At 37.4% G+C, this 18,720-nt stretch overlaps 1 protein-coding gene across 3 annotated transcripts in view; it reads right to left on the bottom strand.

The window, feature by feature from the left end:
• Positions 1 to 8,118: 8,118 nt before the first annotated feature.
• The window catches only part of ATM (ATM serine/threonine kinase), a 55,830-nt gene continuing 45,228 nt past the window's right edge, over positions 8,119 to 18,720 (bottom strand). For 2 of the 3 annotated variants that reach the window (XM_079298647.1, XM_079298649.1), the window contains 11 exons: positions 17,926 to 18,064; positions 17,463 to 17,545; positions 16,073 to 16,213; positions 15,090 to 15,206; positions 13,808 to 13,957; positions 12,935 to 13,100; positions 11,637 to 11,723; positions 11,445 to 11,559; positions 9,865 to 9,928; positions 9,053 to 9,189; positions 8,119 to 8,928 (listed from right to left, as the gene is read on the bottom strand). In XM_079298647.1, coding sequence (XP_079154773.1) covers positions 8,745 to 8,928; positions 9,053 to 9,189; positions 9,865 to 9,928; positions 11,445 to 11,559; positions 11,637 to 11,723; positions 12,935 to 13,100; positions 13,808 to 13,957; positions 15,090 to 15,206; positions 16,073 to 16,213; positions 17,463 to 17,545; positions 17,926 to 18,064 — 1,383 coding nt within the window. In that variant the 3' untranslated portion in view covers positions 8,119 to 8,744. The remainder of the gene's footprint in view (positions 8,929 to 9,052; positions 9,190 to 9,864; positions 9,929 to 11,444; positions 11,560 to 11,636; positions 11,724 to 12,934; positions 13,101 to 13,807; positions 13,958 to 15,089; positions 15,207 to 16,072; positions 16,214 to 17,462; positions 17,546 to 17,925; positions 18,065 to 18,720) is intronic. The other variant, XM_079298648.1, reaches the window with a different exon arrangement.

The following is an 18,720-nucleotide window of genomic DNA, read 5'->3' as shown; positions in this document are numbered from 1 at the left end:
GGTTTTTTTTTGCCTGTGATAAAGTAAATAATGCAGGATAATATGCTACATTATAAGAAGAATTAGTAAATGAAAATTAAATGAAGTTTCTTCTTTCTCTGAGACATTTAAAAATTCCTGTTACCTGGGGCTGGATCAACAGTGTGAATGTGATTGTCATCTCTCAGCTCTTCACTTTATTGACTAAGGAAGTCAAAGTAGTACATGTGCTGCTACCATATCTGACTGAAATAAATGTGTTTATTTGCATATCTGGTAATCTCTGATTTAAGAAACAGAGATTCTACTTACTTACAAACTGATGGACATTACATAAAAATACAAATGGACATACATATCCATTTAAAAATGAATCTGTTGGGAGATTCATTTGCCTGTCTTCAACTATCATTGAAATCAGTCACAAAATCTACTTTGCTGGCAGTAGGTATTGTTTTCTTCTTCTATTATTCTTTAAGTAATTGGATATTCTGACAGGGAGGTTACTCACCTTCTTTAATGTTCTTGATGCAACTTTAAATTAAACTGTAGAACAATTCAGTAAGAGAGGTATCATACTAAACAAATATAATTTATTTTTTTTTAAATTACCAAGAGTCACTCCCTGGCAGGCAGCAGACGCCCCAGGCTGGAGCAGACAGGGATTGCTGTGGGAGTGCCAGCTCCCTGTGAGTCACCCCCTCCTCCTGGCCTGATCCTTCCTCAAAGAAAAAGGCAGATTTCTCTGCTCATTCCCAGCTGGTGGGAAGCATGTTTGTCAAGCCATGGCAGGAGTTTCAGCTTGTGCTGCAGCTTACACCTGAGTGTCAGGCAGAGGGGGAAGCAAGCTCTGTGGAAGGATTTGTGGGCTCAGGAATATTAAATGGGGGTAGTTTCATTGTTCAGGGATGGCTTTCTGTGATCTTCATGAACGCTGCCCACAAGGAAGGGACCCACAAGGATCATCGAGTCCAGCTCCTGGCCCTGCCCAGGACATCCCAAGAGTCACACCATGTGCCTGAGAGCCCAAAATCATGTGTATCCTGGCCTCAAGGATGATCACAGAACTGTTCCAGACTTTCCCTGGTATCCTGTTCAGCCTCAGGTTCACCTCTCATCTCCGTTCTGCTCTCTCATTGTACCCCAGTCTGTTTTCTGGACCAGCTCTTGTGAAAGGCCATTCATAAACCTGTTCCTGACTGCTTTGCCTTGTGTTATTCCTGCTTTTTTCCTTCTGTGCATGTCCTTTGTTTTTAATTCAGGGTCATGCACTTAGGGAGGTCACTCTTCCAGAAGTGAGGACCTGTCCTACATGCTTGCTTGTCCACCAGATGACTCTAATTCATCAATCATACTCATATCCTCTCTTACTACTTAAAAAGGAGGAGGGGGGAAAGAATTCTTCAAGGATCACAAGTAGTTACTTACAGCTAGAAAAGAATTAAAGAAAGATATGGATATGATGACCTAAAAAAGAAAAAAAAAAAAAAAAAGAAAGAAAATTGTGTAGGACTCAAACATTGTTTTCCAGAGAATCTCTGTAAATTCTAAGGTGCGGGGAAAGAGCTGAGTTTCATCTAGGGGTTATTTCAGGAAAAATAAATTTAGGGATTTAGATGCTTTATTTCAGCCTACTTTCTATATAGTGAATGTGGGACTGTACTTTATACTGATACACACTTCTCTCTAAAAGCTTTTTCACTATTAGCTTATTCTAATATAAAAATAAACTATGTCTTCTAAAAATATGCTCAGTTTCCTTTACATTATTATTTATTAGTTCAAGTTCTTCATTAGTTCAAGTTCACTTCAAGTTGTTAAATTCTCTGAAGTTGGAACAGGAAAATCTGCTCACAACTTTTTTCCACAACTGTAAGTTACAAAGACTATTTCTTACATATGTGCACTCTTCCACAGGATGCCCATATATTCCTTTATAATAAAGAACTTGCTGGTTTCAGAGGAACAGATCTTTTTCTTCTGGTGAGGAGCATCTACCCTCAGATGAGGGCTGTACAAGAGAGGGACTGCAGTGCAAGACAAAATAAATTCTACTAGAGGCTTGCTGGGTTCCACTGCTGGCTGTCTCACTGCTTCAGAGTCGTGGCACAGGGTTGTAAAATAAGGCTCATTACAGCAATTTAAATCAGACAGTTATTTTTGATTGCCCCCAGTCTTTTCTGGGTCCCACAGTTACGGATGCACTGTGAGGCTGAAAACAACTGAAACTGATCCAAGGGAAAACAAAGCTGAACATCAAAGTAAAGACAAAACTAAAGGGAAGGAAGAACCTAAGAAACTAAGCACACAGAAGGCAGTTGTCTTTGAAAATTAATTATGATGGACTGGAATTCATTTCTTACAAGCCACTTGAAAGCTGCTTGACAATTATAAAAATATTTATAGGCCAAGTTGACTTCCTTTGCTTATTCTTGGGAGGCTATAGATGGTGTATTCTTTAAGCAGCTTTGTCTGCCTGCTAGAAACCTCACTATGCCTTGCAAGTTTTCTAGTTTCTCTACTAAAGGGCCTAAACCTGATCAAGAGCCTGTTTCTGCAAGTACTGCCAAGTAATTGAAACAGAATATTCACAGTAATGTACTTTCTGACCTAATTTCTCTGTAGGATGCAAGCATTACAGATCATTATCTTTCCACTTACAGACAGAGTTGCTAGGTGTTGCAGCAGACATTGTCATCAAAATCAGGCTAGGTACAAGCATCACTTTACCATATGGAGTATTTTCTGTAATATTCATTCTGGAGGCACAAAATTGCCACTGCAGGAAAGCACTAAGAATATTTGCATTCATTGAATGTGCTCAGCAAAGCAAGTCAAAGTGGATAAAACTAGATTCCTAAATCCACAATAATCTCTGTAGTGCTAACCACTTGTCAGTGTTATTGACCTAGAGATTAGTGGGGGTTTTGCTCTTACTAAACCACAGATTTTTTTTTTTTTTATTTTTTTTTCAGCTCAATCTCAGTTTTTCTGTTGATTTCAGCTGCACCTGATTCTGATTCTTATGGCAGACTTTTAGTGGCCAGATTTATTTCACCTGTCTTTGGTCCCTTGGCAGAGAGACATCAGCAAGGACCAAGAGTTGTTGAAGTTTCTTGTGTAATTAGCAGGAAGAAACTGGGATCTCTGCAGGGCAATTAATGTCTTGGCTGTTTTAAAATTGCTCTGGGGAAGGACCTTTCCAGCTCTGGTAGCCAGAGAGGGAAACTCTGGTGTGTTGGCTTCTGACTTGGATGCTATAGGGAGACTGGAAAAAAGGTATGAAGTGCTTAAATTAAATGTTATTTTTACTTGAAATATCTTAGTATGTGTGTCTGCTCTGATTTAGGCATAAAATGTTTGTCTCTTGATTTTTGGTATGTAAATAACTTGAAAAATCATAGTCCTATGTAAATGAATAATGCTTTTGGGGTATTTAACAGGTATTGTGGCTACCTCACCTGAAATTGCTGGAAGGAAGCTAGTTTATTGCCCAGATATCTGGCATTTTTACTAAATTTCTGGTTTCCTTCTATAATGACTTGGTTTCTGTCTCAAACCTCTTCCTCATTTAACTTTGCCTCATGTCACCTCAATTCAATTATACACAAGGAAAATTAAATATTAGGCACATCTATACTTTTGAAATAGCTAAGGATTTAACTGGTTTTATTATGTTTTATTGTTGGCATAAAGTTTTGTTAAGCAAGATGGTAACACCACTGCACTGCACTTAATTATTTTAGAATTAAGTTTTGTTTTGGTTCTGACTTTACTTTTTGAAGAGAAAAAAAATCATCAATGGCTGCAAATGCAGTCCTTTGCACCACTTTCCTTCTATTTAACACTTCCAATATTAGGAAATAGCGTGTTCTTGTAAAAAACCCCAACAAACTGGCAAAAGCCACACATCAATACATGGGAGTGGTGTCATGAATCTCTCAAGAAAAACATCTGGCTTGTATTAATCTGCAAGGATAAATCACTTTCTGATCATAAAAAAATTGAGCAATTCTACAAGGGAGCTCTGATTTTCTTCTTAGTGGATGACAATGCATTTTCAGTAAACTCTAGTTACCTCATAGAGAGACTTGGAAGACAAATATAAAAATAATGAGTTATTCATAAATTGGATATGTTAAATGCATTGTGACAGCCAGCAATAAAAGTAAATTACTTATTTTATATAGAGAACATGTTGTAACAGCCTCCTCCTCCAGCTAAGAAATCCATTAAACTCCTTGGTGTATAGTCAATTGGATCACTTCTGTACTGAGATACTCATATTTCTAATAAAGAGTAACTGCAAAATACAATAGAAATGTAAAAATATTTTTAATACAATCCTATTACTTTCTTAAAATGGTTTTATAGACATGCAATTTCTTAAAGCAATATTTAACTTTAAAAGCTTAAAGCAATATTTAACTTTAAAAGCTTAAAGCATGCCTGTAATTAAGAGATGAGTAGTTCTTTCACAGCAACAAGCTACAAAAAGACCCCTCAGCTACAACTGTAATGCAGATGCTGTAATGAAACCAGAAAACATTGAAAGAAGTAGGGGAGGGACAGGCTGAGAGCCACATTCAGTAAGGCTTTTGAAATTAAAAAAAAATATATTTTATAACCATTAGAACAAAGGCTCAAAAAATAGTGTAGGAGTGAGAAGAAAAGTGGTTGAGAAGAACAGTGAGAAACAGGGAGCCCACAAGCTGATTTCCATGTTTTACATAGAGTAAAACTGGTAATTTGGAACTGAATGATGACAGGACACTTTTGCTTTCAGTAATCCTTGCATATCCTGAGGAGAAGCAGAGGCTCAAAGGTCTGTGTTTATCTTTTTGCACATAATGCCTGCCTCAACTCAATACCTCGTGTATTGTCAGTGCTTTATGATGCCTTGTGTGTAAAAGACAGAATTAAGGGGAACAGATAAGAGATAATTATAATGAGATGTGTGTCACATGGAGGTTTGCACCCGCTGTGCTTTTCACAAACCTAAATAAATTGATTCAAAACTGGTTTTAATTACACTGGTAGGACAGCTGTGTGCTGATAGGGCATCAGTTTCTGTGTTTTGACATAGCCAAGGGGCTCTTAGTGTGTATGCTCTACTCACACATTATGCAATGCATAGGTGTGTTAACATAATCAACTGATTAGGGTAATGAGGCAAGTCTAAAAACCAAAACAAAATCACATTGAGAGTCAGATTCTCCTTTCCTCTACACTGGGATGATCGAAATGGTTTGGTGTAATTTAGGACTCACACTGCTGTCTAGAAAAAAAATTGGTCAACAAACTCATTTTGTGAGAAATTATGTATTTTAAACAATGGAACAATGTGAAGTGGAAATTATTAACTAAAAAAAAAAAAAAAAAACCTCGAACCCCAGAGAATAGATATCAGACATGTCTCATAATTACAGAAACTACTTTGTTAGATGCACTATCTTAGGGAAATTTAATTTGCTTATATCTCCATTTCTGCAGCACAAGTAGAGCTGACTGAAAAAACAAATGTCAGCTGCTTTTATAATGGACTCTGTTTATAAACTCCAATGCCAACATTCTGCTCAAAATGCACTTGCAGTAATTTAGTTTTTCAGAATGCATTTCTTCAGAGCACAGCACAAGGCTTCTGCACAATAGGTTGCTGAATTAATGCTCAAACATTATACTGAAAGCTGAAGTTGTTACAAAGTGATCTTTTATTTTCAGCTCCTATTTCCAGAATCTTTAATCTTTTTCAGTAACATTTACACAAATTTTGCCTGTAAAGTAATCCCCTCTAAACTGTGATTGTGTTGTCTCTGTCCAAGGCTGTTTGCTTTACTTCTGGCAGGTGACAACACAGAAGTTCCTCAGGAGGGGATGTTTTGTCACTATATTTTTGTCAATATTGCTTTTAGGGAAGATGAAGCCAAACCACAGAGCTTGTCTGCAGCATCAGCCCTAAGCCCTAAAGAACCATGGAATTCACCTTGGATTTTGCTTAACTCCAGTCTTTGCCTTTATTGCTAAATAATAAAGGGGTTAGGGAGCCCCAGGGCCATGGTGAAGCAAGCTGGATCCCCCATGCTCCACACTGCTCAGTCATCACCTACTCCAGGGGCTCAGCTCTGGGCAGCACCCCTTGGCTTTTGCTCAGCTCTAGTTTATCAGAGCTCATTTCAGAAACAGGATGCTCAAGGGACAGTGGAGAGCACTGCATGGGGTTTGGCCCCACAGCCTTTATATACACTGGTCTGTGGGTGCAGACAGAGTCTGGTAGGAAAAGGAAATGCAAACCAATGTGAGGAGAAATGGAGTAAGAGATGCTAAGGGAGATTGGTGAGACATTGCTTCCTTTTTTCTGTCTGATTAGAGTAACTGACTTAACTTTTAATTTTTGAGTGAGGGGATATTCTTTTCCAATTAAAGACTTACATTATGTGTGAGTTATTTCAGGTATCTTGGCAAACTTTGTGGAATGAAAATCTTAACCAAGGAGTACTGGTCTAGCCTTATGTGCCAGCTGCCTGAACACAGGTCAGGCCACTCCAAGAGTCTCTCCTCCATGAAAGCATTTGTTTTGGGAGCTGCCCATAAGAAGCACTCATTTAGGCAAAACATCTTGATTACTGATAAGTGTTATCCAGAACTTCCATGGCATGTTTGGCTTGGAAGCAGGGCTGGAGACTTGAAGAAAAAACATAAACTAACAATGTGTAACAATGATTGTGTTGATAACATTTATGATGTGTGACCTTGCTGGTAAGAAGTTAAAATTCCCTTGAAGAACAGGACAGTGGGTTGGGAAGGTATGCTATGCACACCACAGGCTTCAGCTATGGTACAACTATGTAAATTCAGCTTTTCCTTTGGCTTGATGGGCCCAAATCCAACAGTAGAGTCCAGGCAAAGCTAAGCTCAGGGGTATGATGACTGGAAGGTGTCTGGAATTTCCAGGTGGATCATGAATAGCACAACTACTTTATTAGTTGTTTATTTTATATAGTCTGAATTCTGTATGGAGCACTTTTTGGATAGTTTCCAAAGACATTATTTTCTCTGCAGTGGCTTGAGAAACACTTAAAATAAACATTTGGTCTTCTAGAAATCAGAAGCTGTCTCTATGGGAAATCTCATAGACTCTACCACAGACAGAGGTAAGTGGGGAAAGTGTATGTGGAGGCAAAACTGGGTTTTGTATGGAAGTGTTAACAACTTTGGTGAGAGTCTAAAAGCACTGTATCTAGATAGAAAAAAAAATCACAGGGAAAAAAAAGCAAGATCTGCTCTCCCTTTACTGAGGATATAATGTACAAAAATACTACAAAATTATTAATAAGATACAGTAACAATTTTTGTGTGCAGATATGGAATACAGTAACACAGATCACCCCAGGACAGTCTGTGGTGAAGAAAAATACTTTAAGGACTCTTTTTTTAGTCCTTTCCTATCTGCCATTGCTTGATAGGACATTTCTCCCTTTCCTAAGTGTCTTTTAAATTTCATGTAAAGAGCACAGGCTCTGTCAGTTACTTTAATTTTCAGAGAACAAAAGATCACTGTACCCCTGGACAGGATTTCCTCCCCACAAAAAAAGCCAGGCTGTGCTTTTGGTTGCAATGATCAACAGGAATTTGTCAGCTCCATGAAAACATACTACAACAGACTCATTTTGCTGTGTAGACAATATCTTATAAAATAAAGGCACAGCACAAAAGTTATGGGAGCACCATACAAATGAAAGCCCACTGAATGCTGATTGGAACAGGAGTTCTTCATTTATACTGCTGTAAAAATGCATGAAATGTAAACTAAGATAATGTAAGGGTACACCAACCTTTATATATATTTTTAAATATGAAGATGCTTTGGGAAGATTTATTCACTATGCAAGTTAGACCCTTATTAGAATGGATTATCTGATTATCCATATTCACTGACTACCCAATCTTTTACTTTCAAAAGGACCAATGTCTTCTGTAAAACCACATGCACTCAGAATGAGATTTTTGTGTTCAGAATACAACTTCAATGTTTCTGAGAGGTGTTTACTGCAGACACAATGACTGTTTGCTTTACAGACATTTCCAATATGCTAAGTTTCATTGTATAGTCAATGTCTTGTCAAGGAAGTCAGAGAAACAAAAGCTAAATATTTTTTTATTGTTTTATGCTATTAGAATAATATAAAGTAGCAGCAGAATTTAATTTACATCAGGAACAAAAAAGCAGCCATATTATACTTGACCTAAAGTTGTCATCTATACAGAAGTATCCATTCAACTAAGCTTAAAAAACCCCAACCTAAAAAACCCTTGATTTATTCCAGATGAGGTTCTCTGGTTTTCTTTTCTTTCATAGTGGAATTAGAGTATAACCCACTTTGGGAAATGTAGTCATGACTCCTGGTTTTTGGATCATCCATTCTACACAGATACAGATCAAAGATTACCAGATACAAGAGTCCAGCATTTTAGCAGATACACAACAGTGATGAATCTCATGTTTTAAGAACACAACACATCCAGTCTACCCAAACAAAGTCCTCGTGGATCACAAGAACATTCACAGCAGTGCAAAACAAAAAATGCTTCTCACTAACAGGTTATTGAAAGAAAACTCAAACCATCCACCAAATGCTAATAGTAAAAGGAAGGCATCATGGTTGCTCCTGATGTAAATTTTGTGAAATACCAGTTTGAAATGTTAAAATGCTTGGTGCAAAAAAAACTAGGTCTCTTCTAAAAGTGTGCTGGATCCTTCTTCCAGGTCATACCCAGGGTTTCCATCCAGGAAAGAGACGGCTCAGGTTTTTAGGGTCCATGGCCTGTTGTATGAGGAGGTTCACCTGCCCTCCCACACTGAGCACTGTTCCCTCCTCAACACCCTTCAGCTTCTCCTGAAGTCTCATCAGAACACGCTCAGCCACCTTGTTAAAACTCTGGTCGTCACTGCTGGCAGAATAAAAAAAGGAAAACAAGTGCTCTAGTCATGGGTCCTGAACAACAAACATCCAGTGAGAAAACCACAAAGCAAGGCAACAATGCACCAAGAGGAGGGAAGAAAAAAATCTTGCACCTGGCTTTTCTTTTAGGTTCTTGTGGATCAGTACCAAGTGTAGAGCTCATGTCAGCCTCATCCTCTGGCCTCTGCTGCAAATACAAAGCTTTCAGGGGGTTCATGGTCCAGTCGAAAAGAGGATCATAGAGTAGCACCTACACAGTAAATAAACCTCTTTTTAATTTAAACTATTAATTGCAGCTAGTTCAGTGCCCTAGTACTGTTGGAAATGCTCACACTAACCATAACAGTAGGAAGGTGAGTGTTTTGTTCTGGTTTTCTTTTTTTTTTTTTTTTTTAATCAGTAGAATTGGGCTAAATAGCTTCGTAAATGATCCAACAACAAAACTTCCTCTGACCACTTGCAGGTATTTGTGTTGTTCATACTTCACAAAGTTTTGCCATCAGTCTCACCTCAGAAATGAATAGGTAATTTTTTAATACACTGCCAGGCATTAAAGGGAATCATTAGCTTTTAATGCACAGTATAACCTGCTTTCAAAAATCAGTTTAATTCTCTTCTCTGTGACTTATGCAAAGAGGATTTAATTCAATCAGGATTACTCCTGCTGGGAATGCTGCACTATGGCTAGAAACATGTAGGTGTTGAAGAGACAAAACTGCCTGAAGGAAACAGCTCCCACAGAAAATGCAAACTGATTATAACTTTATCAAAGATTATATGAATTAACAAATCTGACCAACACCACTATGTTCTAACTCAGTACAAAACACCCTGAATGAGTATATGGTGCAGTGATACATACAAAGACAAGAAAAGGAAGATATTCTGGCAGGTTTACTGTCCAAAAGAATGAAAGAATGCTTACCTCTACAATAGTCAACAAAGCTTCTTGAGAATTTCTCATAACAGCCATTGTTTTCTCACAGCATCTAGAAAATATTTTACAGTATTTTAGGTTCTTTTTGGTAAATGAAATGGTATTTTTGTAATTTAAATAATGATATTTGTACTCAAAGTTTAATTTTTAACATAGGAGTAACATCTCTGATTTTTTTCACTTGGGGAAAAACCAGAAATTTAGACCTGTAAAACCAAGAGAAGACTGTGTAGTTCACTGATTATTATTTCTCTGTGGAAAGGGATGACCTGTTTCACTGTCTTAAGTATTTTGATATGCAGAGTTAACCACTAAGTTAACAATGCCATGATGGCAGAATTGCTTGGCTGGATGAAAACATTGGAGAATCTTGGTATGGCTGTTTTCCATGAAATGAGCAGATCCAGTAGCTAGACCATAAGCAGTTTCTGGAATTTCCCCACAATGAGTTTTGATAGTGGTTACCCACATTCACTCCCAAGCAAACTAAGCTCCTGGAAAGAATGCCAAACTATCCTATGGTACTCCTGTGAAAGAGGGATTTAGCCTCCTGTCTCCCTCAGAATGAGAACACACACACCAAAGTTAACTGAACAAGCTCACAGCCAAGGACTTGTTTACCACTGTACTGTTAAGCACAAATCAGGCTGGCTGAGGCAGAATCAGCATCTGCACCATTGCCTTTGATATTCTTATTTACTTCAGCTGGAGCCCAACAATTCATGTATTTCTGCATCATGGTTTCAGAAGCAATTCCAAACTGTAAATTTGACAGCATCATCTTTAGACTAGAAGTGGCAGTGACTGCTCCTTTATGGGACAAAGGTGTACTAGGAATTACTTATTAACCTTAATTGCTGCCTTAGAAAGGCAACACCTACACTCTGTGCTTTTTTAAAGACATGAAATTTGGGGGTTACAAGTAATACTTCATGAATATCATCCAAGTCTGGAATTAGAAATATCCTGCTATTTAGGAATCCCTTGGGTCATTCACAGAAGGTAGGATGGAGGTTGACAGAAATTCAACTCATTTGGGATTCTTCTGTTTTGCAGTCCAGATCTATTATAGAATTTAGATTTTGCACTTGCAAAGTAATACAAAATATATGATCCAAAAGGGGAAAAAGACTCCAAATTACATACATAAAACTAAACAGAAATCAGGAGTCAAAACAAATTGGTTCAAAGATAACCATCAGCTCTAAATATGTAGTATTGCTCTGAAAGAAATACACAGTTCTGAAAAAAAAAAAAAAAAAAAAAGTCATTCTGAATCAACACTTAGCAATGGAGCCTTTGGAAACACTGAGCCCTCCTGAATTCCAGAAGAGGGTGACAATAAACCATCAGCAAGTGAACAGTATGAAACACTGAGCAACAAAAATGAACTTGCAGCTGGTTATATAAATACAAGCATAGGAGTTACATGTCAGCATTTAGGTTTAGGTGTTAGCAGCAGAAATCTGAGGCTCCTCTCAAGCATCAGAACCATTAAACATGTAACAAACCCAAAGCTGGAAGTACTCTGCTGCCTCCTTATCCCTGTGCAATTCAGGAGCACTCACCTTCTGAAGACCCCTTCCACGCCGGTGATGCCCATTCCATCCACAATGTCCCTGGTTAACCTGAAGGGAACAGTCTCTGGTGTGGGAAGGATTTTGCCTTGCTCAAAAGCAACCCCTAAATGAAGGGATAATAAAAGTTAAAAAAAAAAAGTAAAAAAAAAAAAAAAAAGGTTCTCTTGCTGTCCTACTTACCCAGATCAATATGAACCAGTTCTGCTGTTTGCTCATCTATCAAGATATTCTGAACATGTCTGTCTCCAAGACCAAGAATGTAGCCAACTGAAACAAAAATGTAAGTGTTGAAACCATGTCATAAAAACCACAGAAAGCCTAAGAAACATTATTGGTGTAATTGTAACAGGTTAAAAAAAATTATAAGCAAGAACATTTCCTCCACAGATACATCTCGCCCAAGGAAAGAGCAAATGCCATTCCACAAATCCAAAAAGAAAATGTTGACTGAATGAAACTGCAAAAAGATTATTCTCATACAGATGTGCATTGTTTTATCTACTCCACAGATTTCTTCCCCATTTCTACTTGTAGATCAAAGTTTATCAAATAATATTGCATCTGAAAATTAAAAGCAAGTGCATCAGAAAATCAGGTTATTATTATTATAATTCTTATTATTACTACCATTAGCAAACCACCCCCAACAAAACAACTTTTGTCCAAGTTTTAAAAATCTCCAGTGATCCAAATTATAAGATCTTTCATGTAAGCCTATTTCAGTGCTTTACTGTCCTTAAATGTAGAAAAAATATCTAAACTACATTTCCCTTACTGCAGTTTGCACCTGTTACTGTTTTTATTAGCTGATGGACATGGACAGCAGTAGCATTTCCTACAAAAATCTTTCATCTGAATTGTACAAAACTGCAGATTTACTTCTTTTTTTCAGTAAAAAGGGAGTGCATGAACATGTTACCTTCTAAAATGGGATCTACTGCAATGTACACAATATACTAAGACATGTCTTCCAGAAACTTGGTATAGAACTGAGTACGTACATTTCTTCTTCTTTTTCTTTATTATGACAGGGAAAGCAAAGGGAATGTCCCAGAGCTTAAATAGCCATTTGATCCGTGGATAATAATGCCAGTACAAAGACAGTAAAAGACTGACTTTTTCAATTCAGCTAAAGCATCAAAGGCTACACATGAAATGAATGAATGTTAAACCAAAACAACAGAAATAAAGTCAGGAAAAAAACCCAAAACAAGCAAACTACCAGAATCTAAGAAAACAAACCACCGTATAAACAAAGAAACACAGAATTTCATTCTTCCTTCTGCAGCAAAAATGGGGGTCGTGGAGGAACAAATCAGAAATCTTAAATGACAAGAATAATGCTGATGCTCTTGCTGGCCTTTTTTGCCCTCTATGCCTTTTCTGACATGTGACAAAAGCAGGAGAGCCAGCTTGTCTGACATGGTATCAACTCTTTGGCTGGGTAACCTGAAAAGCCACTGTAAATAATCCAATACCTATGGAAGATGTTGCCACACTGCGAGTGTACGCCAGTCGCTTCTCAAACCACACAGCTGGGTCCAGGAATTTCTCCATGCAGAAATACCGGAACACAGGTTGAAACTTCTCACAGATTTCCATGAAAATTCTGTATTTCTCTTCAGAATGCTTCTTTTGGGCATCCTTTAAACACATAAGAAATGTTTTACCCATGACTAACTGCTCCAGAAGGAAATGGCCTCTTCCTTTCTTTCTATCCACCTCCCCTCCATCCAATGCTGTCTCAATTCTCTTTCTTAGATAAAAATTATTGTCATTTTTTGCAGCAATTATTAATGCACTTATCTGTTTGACTAAACAATTCTATTTTCATACACAACTCAGAAGCTAAAAGAAGTGGCAAAAACCATGTTCCTATTTCCTTGATACAGCAGATGGATGTATTTATTTTATAGGCATGTGGAGGTAAATGGATCTTGGTTGGGAGACACTTCCTTTCTTTGCACCCTGTTCTGGTACCTCTGCTTAACTGCTGGCCTCATGTCACAGTGAGAAAGTCATTCTCAATCATTCCCATGCAAAAGCTCTACAAAACCAAAACTAAATATACTTCTATTCTGTTACTACTATAGCAATTTGAAAGGAAATACATTCTTGCACAATTATGGGTATATATTATATGATATTGTCTGCAAACTGATGGTGAGGTGATCTGTAGAACTGAACTGCAAGTCTGGGTACATATTCATTCCATGCCACTGGTCATATTCATTATTAGATATACCAAAAGTACAGTACATAGTTCTCTGTAAATTCCTACACCCCACTCCCCAGTAAATATTATGAATCAGGTTTTTTGGGGGTGTTTATTTAAAGTTATTTGGACTCACCAGCATTATTTTATGACACTGATAACTGGAGTAGTCCTTTGGCCTGTATCTCTTGTGAGCTCCTTCTTCAGCATTCACAAGGAACTCTCCAATGGGAGTTGTTCCTGAGCACCACTCCAGAACTCCACTTCTCTGGGAAAGGGGAACCACCTGGAAAAGCAAAACCACAGTGGGGAGGTTACATATGGGGAAGGATTACATGCACTAAACTATGAATACACACCCTGCAGAGCCTGGGTGCACATTTCTGTTTGTTTAAAAAGACAAAGAAGGCAAAACCACGCAGCTGACCATAACATATCTTCTAAATGCACACATATACATATATAAAAATCCACTCAGATTTTTTTCTATCTAATAATTACAATTTTTTCCTAGCCCAGAGAACCTGCCACTAGACATATCAGCACAACCTAATGATTAGCTACTGCTGCCTATTTTCTTCAATTTTCTTTTCTTATGAAAGTCTCTTTATCTGTAATGCAACACCCACTCTATTTTTCCTTGCTCATTTTTACACACATAGAAACCTGAGAGTTACTTGAAAATTATTCAAAAAATGAGACACTAACTCCATCTCAGAATTCTTAAAACCACACTAGCAATTCAGATAAGCACCTTTAGAGATTCAGAGTGCACATTTCTCATTTGTGAAAGAGCTTATACTTTGAGAGCACTTATTCAGAGGTCACCTTCACAGCTATTATTAGAATCCCAAGTACATAAAAGAGGAGGAAGGAAAAATTCCTGTTTAAGTACATTTTCTGCATTCACAGTAAGAATTTATTGCAATTCTTATTCCCAATTCCAATATGATTTGGAATCATATTCCCAATTCCAAAAAAACCCAGTTGAAATTCTGCATAAAAGACCCTAGATGGGACTTCTGAATTCAATATAAGGAATAGTGCAAAACTAAAATTAATTATTAAGGAATATCACAAGGCAAATTAATGAGAATTCATAAACAAACATGTATGTTCAAGTTTAATGACTAGCAACTCAAATTTAATGACAGTGCATTACCTAATTTCTTTTCAATTACACATTCATATAAAGAAATCTTTGAAGAGTACATAAATATATATTGGGGATCAAGAAATTTATTTTAATGATTTGAAAAAAATTAAATTGTAATAAATATATTGTTTATTCCATACCTTAAGGCACAGTGACTATTTTAATAGCACATAAATAAAAATCCTTTTATATTGCTTTTGGGTTAAAAAAAGGAGATGGGGGCAATATTCATTTCTCTGCTGCCACAGCTGTTCAGGGTTACCTTGTATCTTCGGATATTTAATTTCCTCTTTCGTGTTTCAGTGTTTTGCTGGAGCAATGTATTGCACATCTGGAAAACTTGTTGCATGACAGCATCTTGTCTCAAGTCATCACGCCCCTTCAGCATAAACAGAAAAAGCAGTTAAAAAACACTTCTCAGCATCCATTTCTTGCTCAGCAAGTTAAAAACAAGAATTTAAAAATTGCACAAAACACAAGTTACTTTTCCACAATAATCACTTGCAACAAAATGTAATTAACAGTTGTTTTTCTCTGTATTTTCTGTTAGCACTCAGCTGCTTAAACAGAACCATCATTAACTTAAATTATCATCTTTCTCTTTAGCAACCCAGCACACAGTGAAGCAGCATCAGTTGGCACTGCAGTTCTGATTGCTGGATGCAGATCTAGTGACTCAGGCTTCTCTTTAAAGCTTTCAAAACTAACCCATACTTAGCAGCAAAACAGAATTCTCCCAGCAACTGCCCAATGTTTTCAATCAGAGAGAGAATGAAATCAGCTCAGTCTAAGGAGAAATAAATTTTTTAATAGATTTTTATTTCTATGAGCATGCTTTTGATTGTCTCTGATTTGCAAATACTTTTTCTATATGGGAAAGAAGAAAGGAGGTATTTAACATAAGATTTGATGGTTTTCATTTACAGTACACTTGAGGCCACCAGCTGAGACATGACCAGGCAAGCCTGGTAGTTGTCAGGTAAGCTACTAGATATTAATTACACGCACTGCTGAAAAAGAATTACAAACATATTTAATATCATTACTTATTATTTATATTATATTACTTTTCAATACTTTGCAATTTCATTTATTATAGCATTCCTCAACTGAGAGAGCTGACAGTGAAGTGTGAAAAGTCTGCTCATGGTACAGAAATGATACATGAGAAAACTAACAGGAGAACTTAAAAGATAAAATTGCAGCATGCCAAGTCTCTGAGATGTTACAACTGACAGAACCCACCTTAACCAGCTGTCTCCTTTCTTTACCATCTGATCCTACACAATCTACTATTTTAGGCAGATTCATGCCTCCTGCTAAACGAAATTCTCGCTTGAAAGAATTTATTGTGACCAAATTTTCATATTGTCCTGTGGGATCCACCTGAAATTAAAAATTAATGTTTCAAATGAATGTAAATATTACCTCCATTTCACTCAGACAAAGCAGTAATAAGTTGTTTGCAAACCTCATTAGCAGACTATATGCTAAACATTAATATGAGCACTCCATCAACTACAAGAATAATACCACAAAGGCTACGAAAATATGCTGAGCAAAGGATTTTTTTTTTATTCCTCCTTGTTCAGCTCATTGGTAGAGGGGATGTGGCACTGCAGACTTCCACTAAACAAGCTGTGACACAGTGTTAGCCTGTGCCAGCCAGCATTGTCCCAAGAAACTGCTCACATATGGCTGGGGAGCATTAGGCTTAGACTAGGCTGCAAATGGACCCAATCTACAATCCCAAACCTGCTGTAGGGTACAGAATCTGTACCTCAGCCACCCTGTATCCACATGCTCCAGAGCAATACTGCCCCAGGAGGCTACATCACAGACCTGCAGCCATCTCAGTCAGTCTGTACTGGAGAAGAAAGGAAAGAAAAGAAGAATCCAGTTGTACAAAGGAGCAACACCTGGGGCCAACCAGAGCCCGACAGTCAGATGTTATTTAGCATGGGTGGCAACTTCTGGCCTCTGAAGTCAAACACCTTAAAGCCTTTCTTTACTTATTCAGCTTTATAGACATAACCTGAGGGATTTCAACATGAGGAATTCTGGCTTTGCAACATTCAAATTCAGACACTGGCCCAAAAAGCAACTCCTGAAACTGCACAGTTTCCCAGGTGGATCATGTGGCATCAAGAGGTGAGTGCCTGTGCACCCATCCAGCCAACTGCTTATCCAATGGGAATGGATTGCTCCCCATTACTGAATGGTCAAAGCAGAAGAGGCAAGTCTGTTGATTCTCACACCTTTTGTGACATGCAGTGCCTCTCTGAAACTCTGAGCTAGCACCTATAACACGAGATTCACACTCTAAAATCTCCTGTGTGTGTTAGTAGCTCACTAAGGTATCACCTTTTGATAGACACTACTCAGAGGTAACAGAGGCAAAGCTGTCTTTCTACAATAAATCATTATCCAGCAGACATAACACTTGGGATCAAGGTTTTCTAAGGAAATCATCTCACCCTGCACCTCCCACATGAAAAGAAAGTATCCCCATAGGTGGACCTGTAAAAACTATGGGAATTGGATGAAGAGATGACTGTCATTACAAAAGCCTGAAGATGATTCTATGATTCTATGATGATGGTATCATAGTGCATATTTTTTCAACTTCAGTCACCTTAATTTCCATGGTAGGAACAGCAACATCCTCCAAGTTTTTCAGTCTAAGAATTGGCTGGTCAGCTGGAATACTTATTCCTTCTGCAATTAAGAGGAATTAATACTTTTAAATGCAGAGCTATAAAAATACATCTGAATTGACAAAACCAGCTCAAATTGTTTTTGGGACCTAAAACCTCACTGCATACTTTTACTGAGCTGATAAAGATGAACACAGGACAACTGGTGATTTCTGGAGTTTCATACTAAGGGTCTGAGCCCTACAGTGCAAGTAATTACTATGACTTTTAATTCAGACTGCATTCAATATCTATCAAAAATAGGACACTATGCAAATATATAATCTTTTATCTAAATTAAAGTACCTCTTTTAACTAAACATCATTATTTAGAAGTACACTTTTTAATCTGAGAAAAGCTATCTTCATTCTTAAAACAAAAACAGGTTTCCCAGTACTTACTTCTTTGAGATTTCCATGGACTAGAATCTAAATTTGCTAATGTGATGTAAGCATCACAAAGTGCTTCAATGTCTCTAACCATAGCACCTCTTCTTTTCCTTACGATATTCATTATAGTGCTAGCAGCTTCCATTCTGTCCTAAAAAACCCCAAAGGAAAAAATCAGATCTTGTAAACCACACTTTTTAATACTAAAGATGCATCATAACATGCAGTCAAATACAATTGAAATATGTCCTATGAAAACAGAGCAAACTGCAGCATTGGACAGCCCTTTGTGACATGACCTGAAATAATTTTAAGAAAAAAATTCTGTGCTGTCTAATCTGAGATAATAAGTAATGTAAAATATTATTGGTGATGGAGAGGGAGCAAACCTGTCCAGACAAAATGCAAAAGACATGCAAAAGTTCTTCAGAAAAAAGGACAGGCAGGTTTTTAGATGTTCTTCCACCATCTGCCTGCTTCTGTTATTGCATTTCTGCTGAAGAAAAAAATCTTGTATGCAAAAGACAGAAACCTGAGCATGCATTCCTTCTGTGCCTGGCTCTAAGACAGTTTTAGCATAATCCCACTCCTAAGGGGGGGATCACAAAAGAACTACAGATGTGAGAGAAAGATGAAAAAAAAAAAAGCCACATAAAAATATGGTGAAAAAAATGTATCAGTGTAGGGGACAAGAGGACAATGACAACCAACCATGCAGACATACAATGATGGAGGAAAGAAGGGGCAATAGTTTAGATGCAGGATGAAAGGTTAAACAAAAATGAAGCAACAACACTAACATGAAAC

The sequence above is a fragment of the Erithacus rubecula genome, assembly GCF_903797595.1.
Source record: "Erithacus rubecula genome assembly, chromosome: 1".
NCBI lineage: Eukaryota > Metazoa > Chordata > Aves > Passeriformes > Muscicapidae > Erithacus > Erithacus rubecula.
This window is presented reverse-complemented; position numbering and strand designations above follow the sequence as displayed.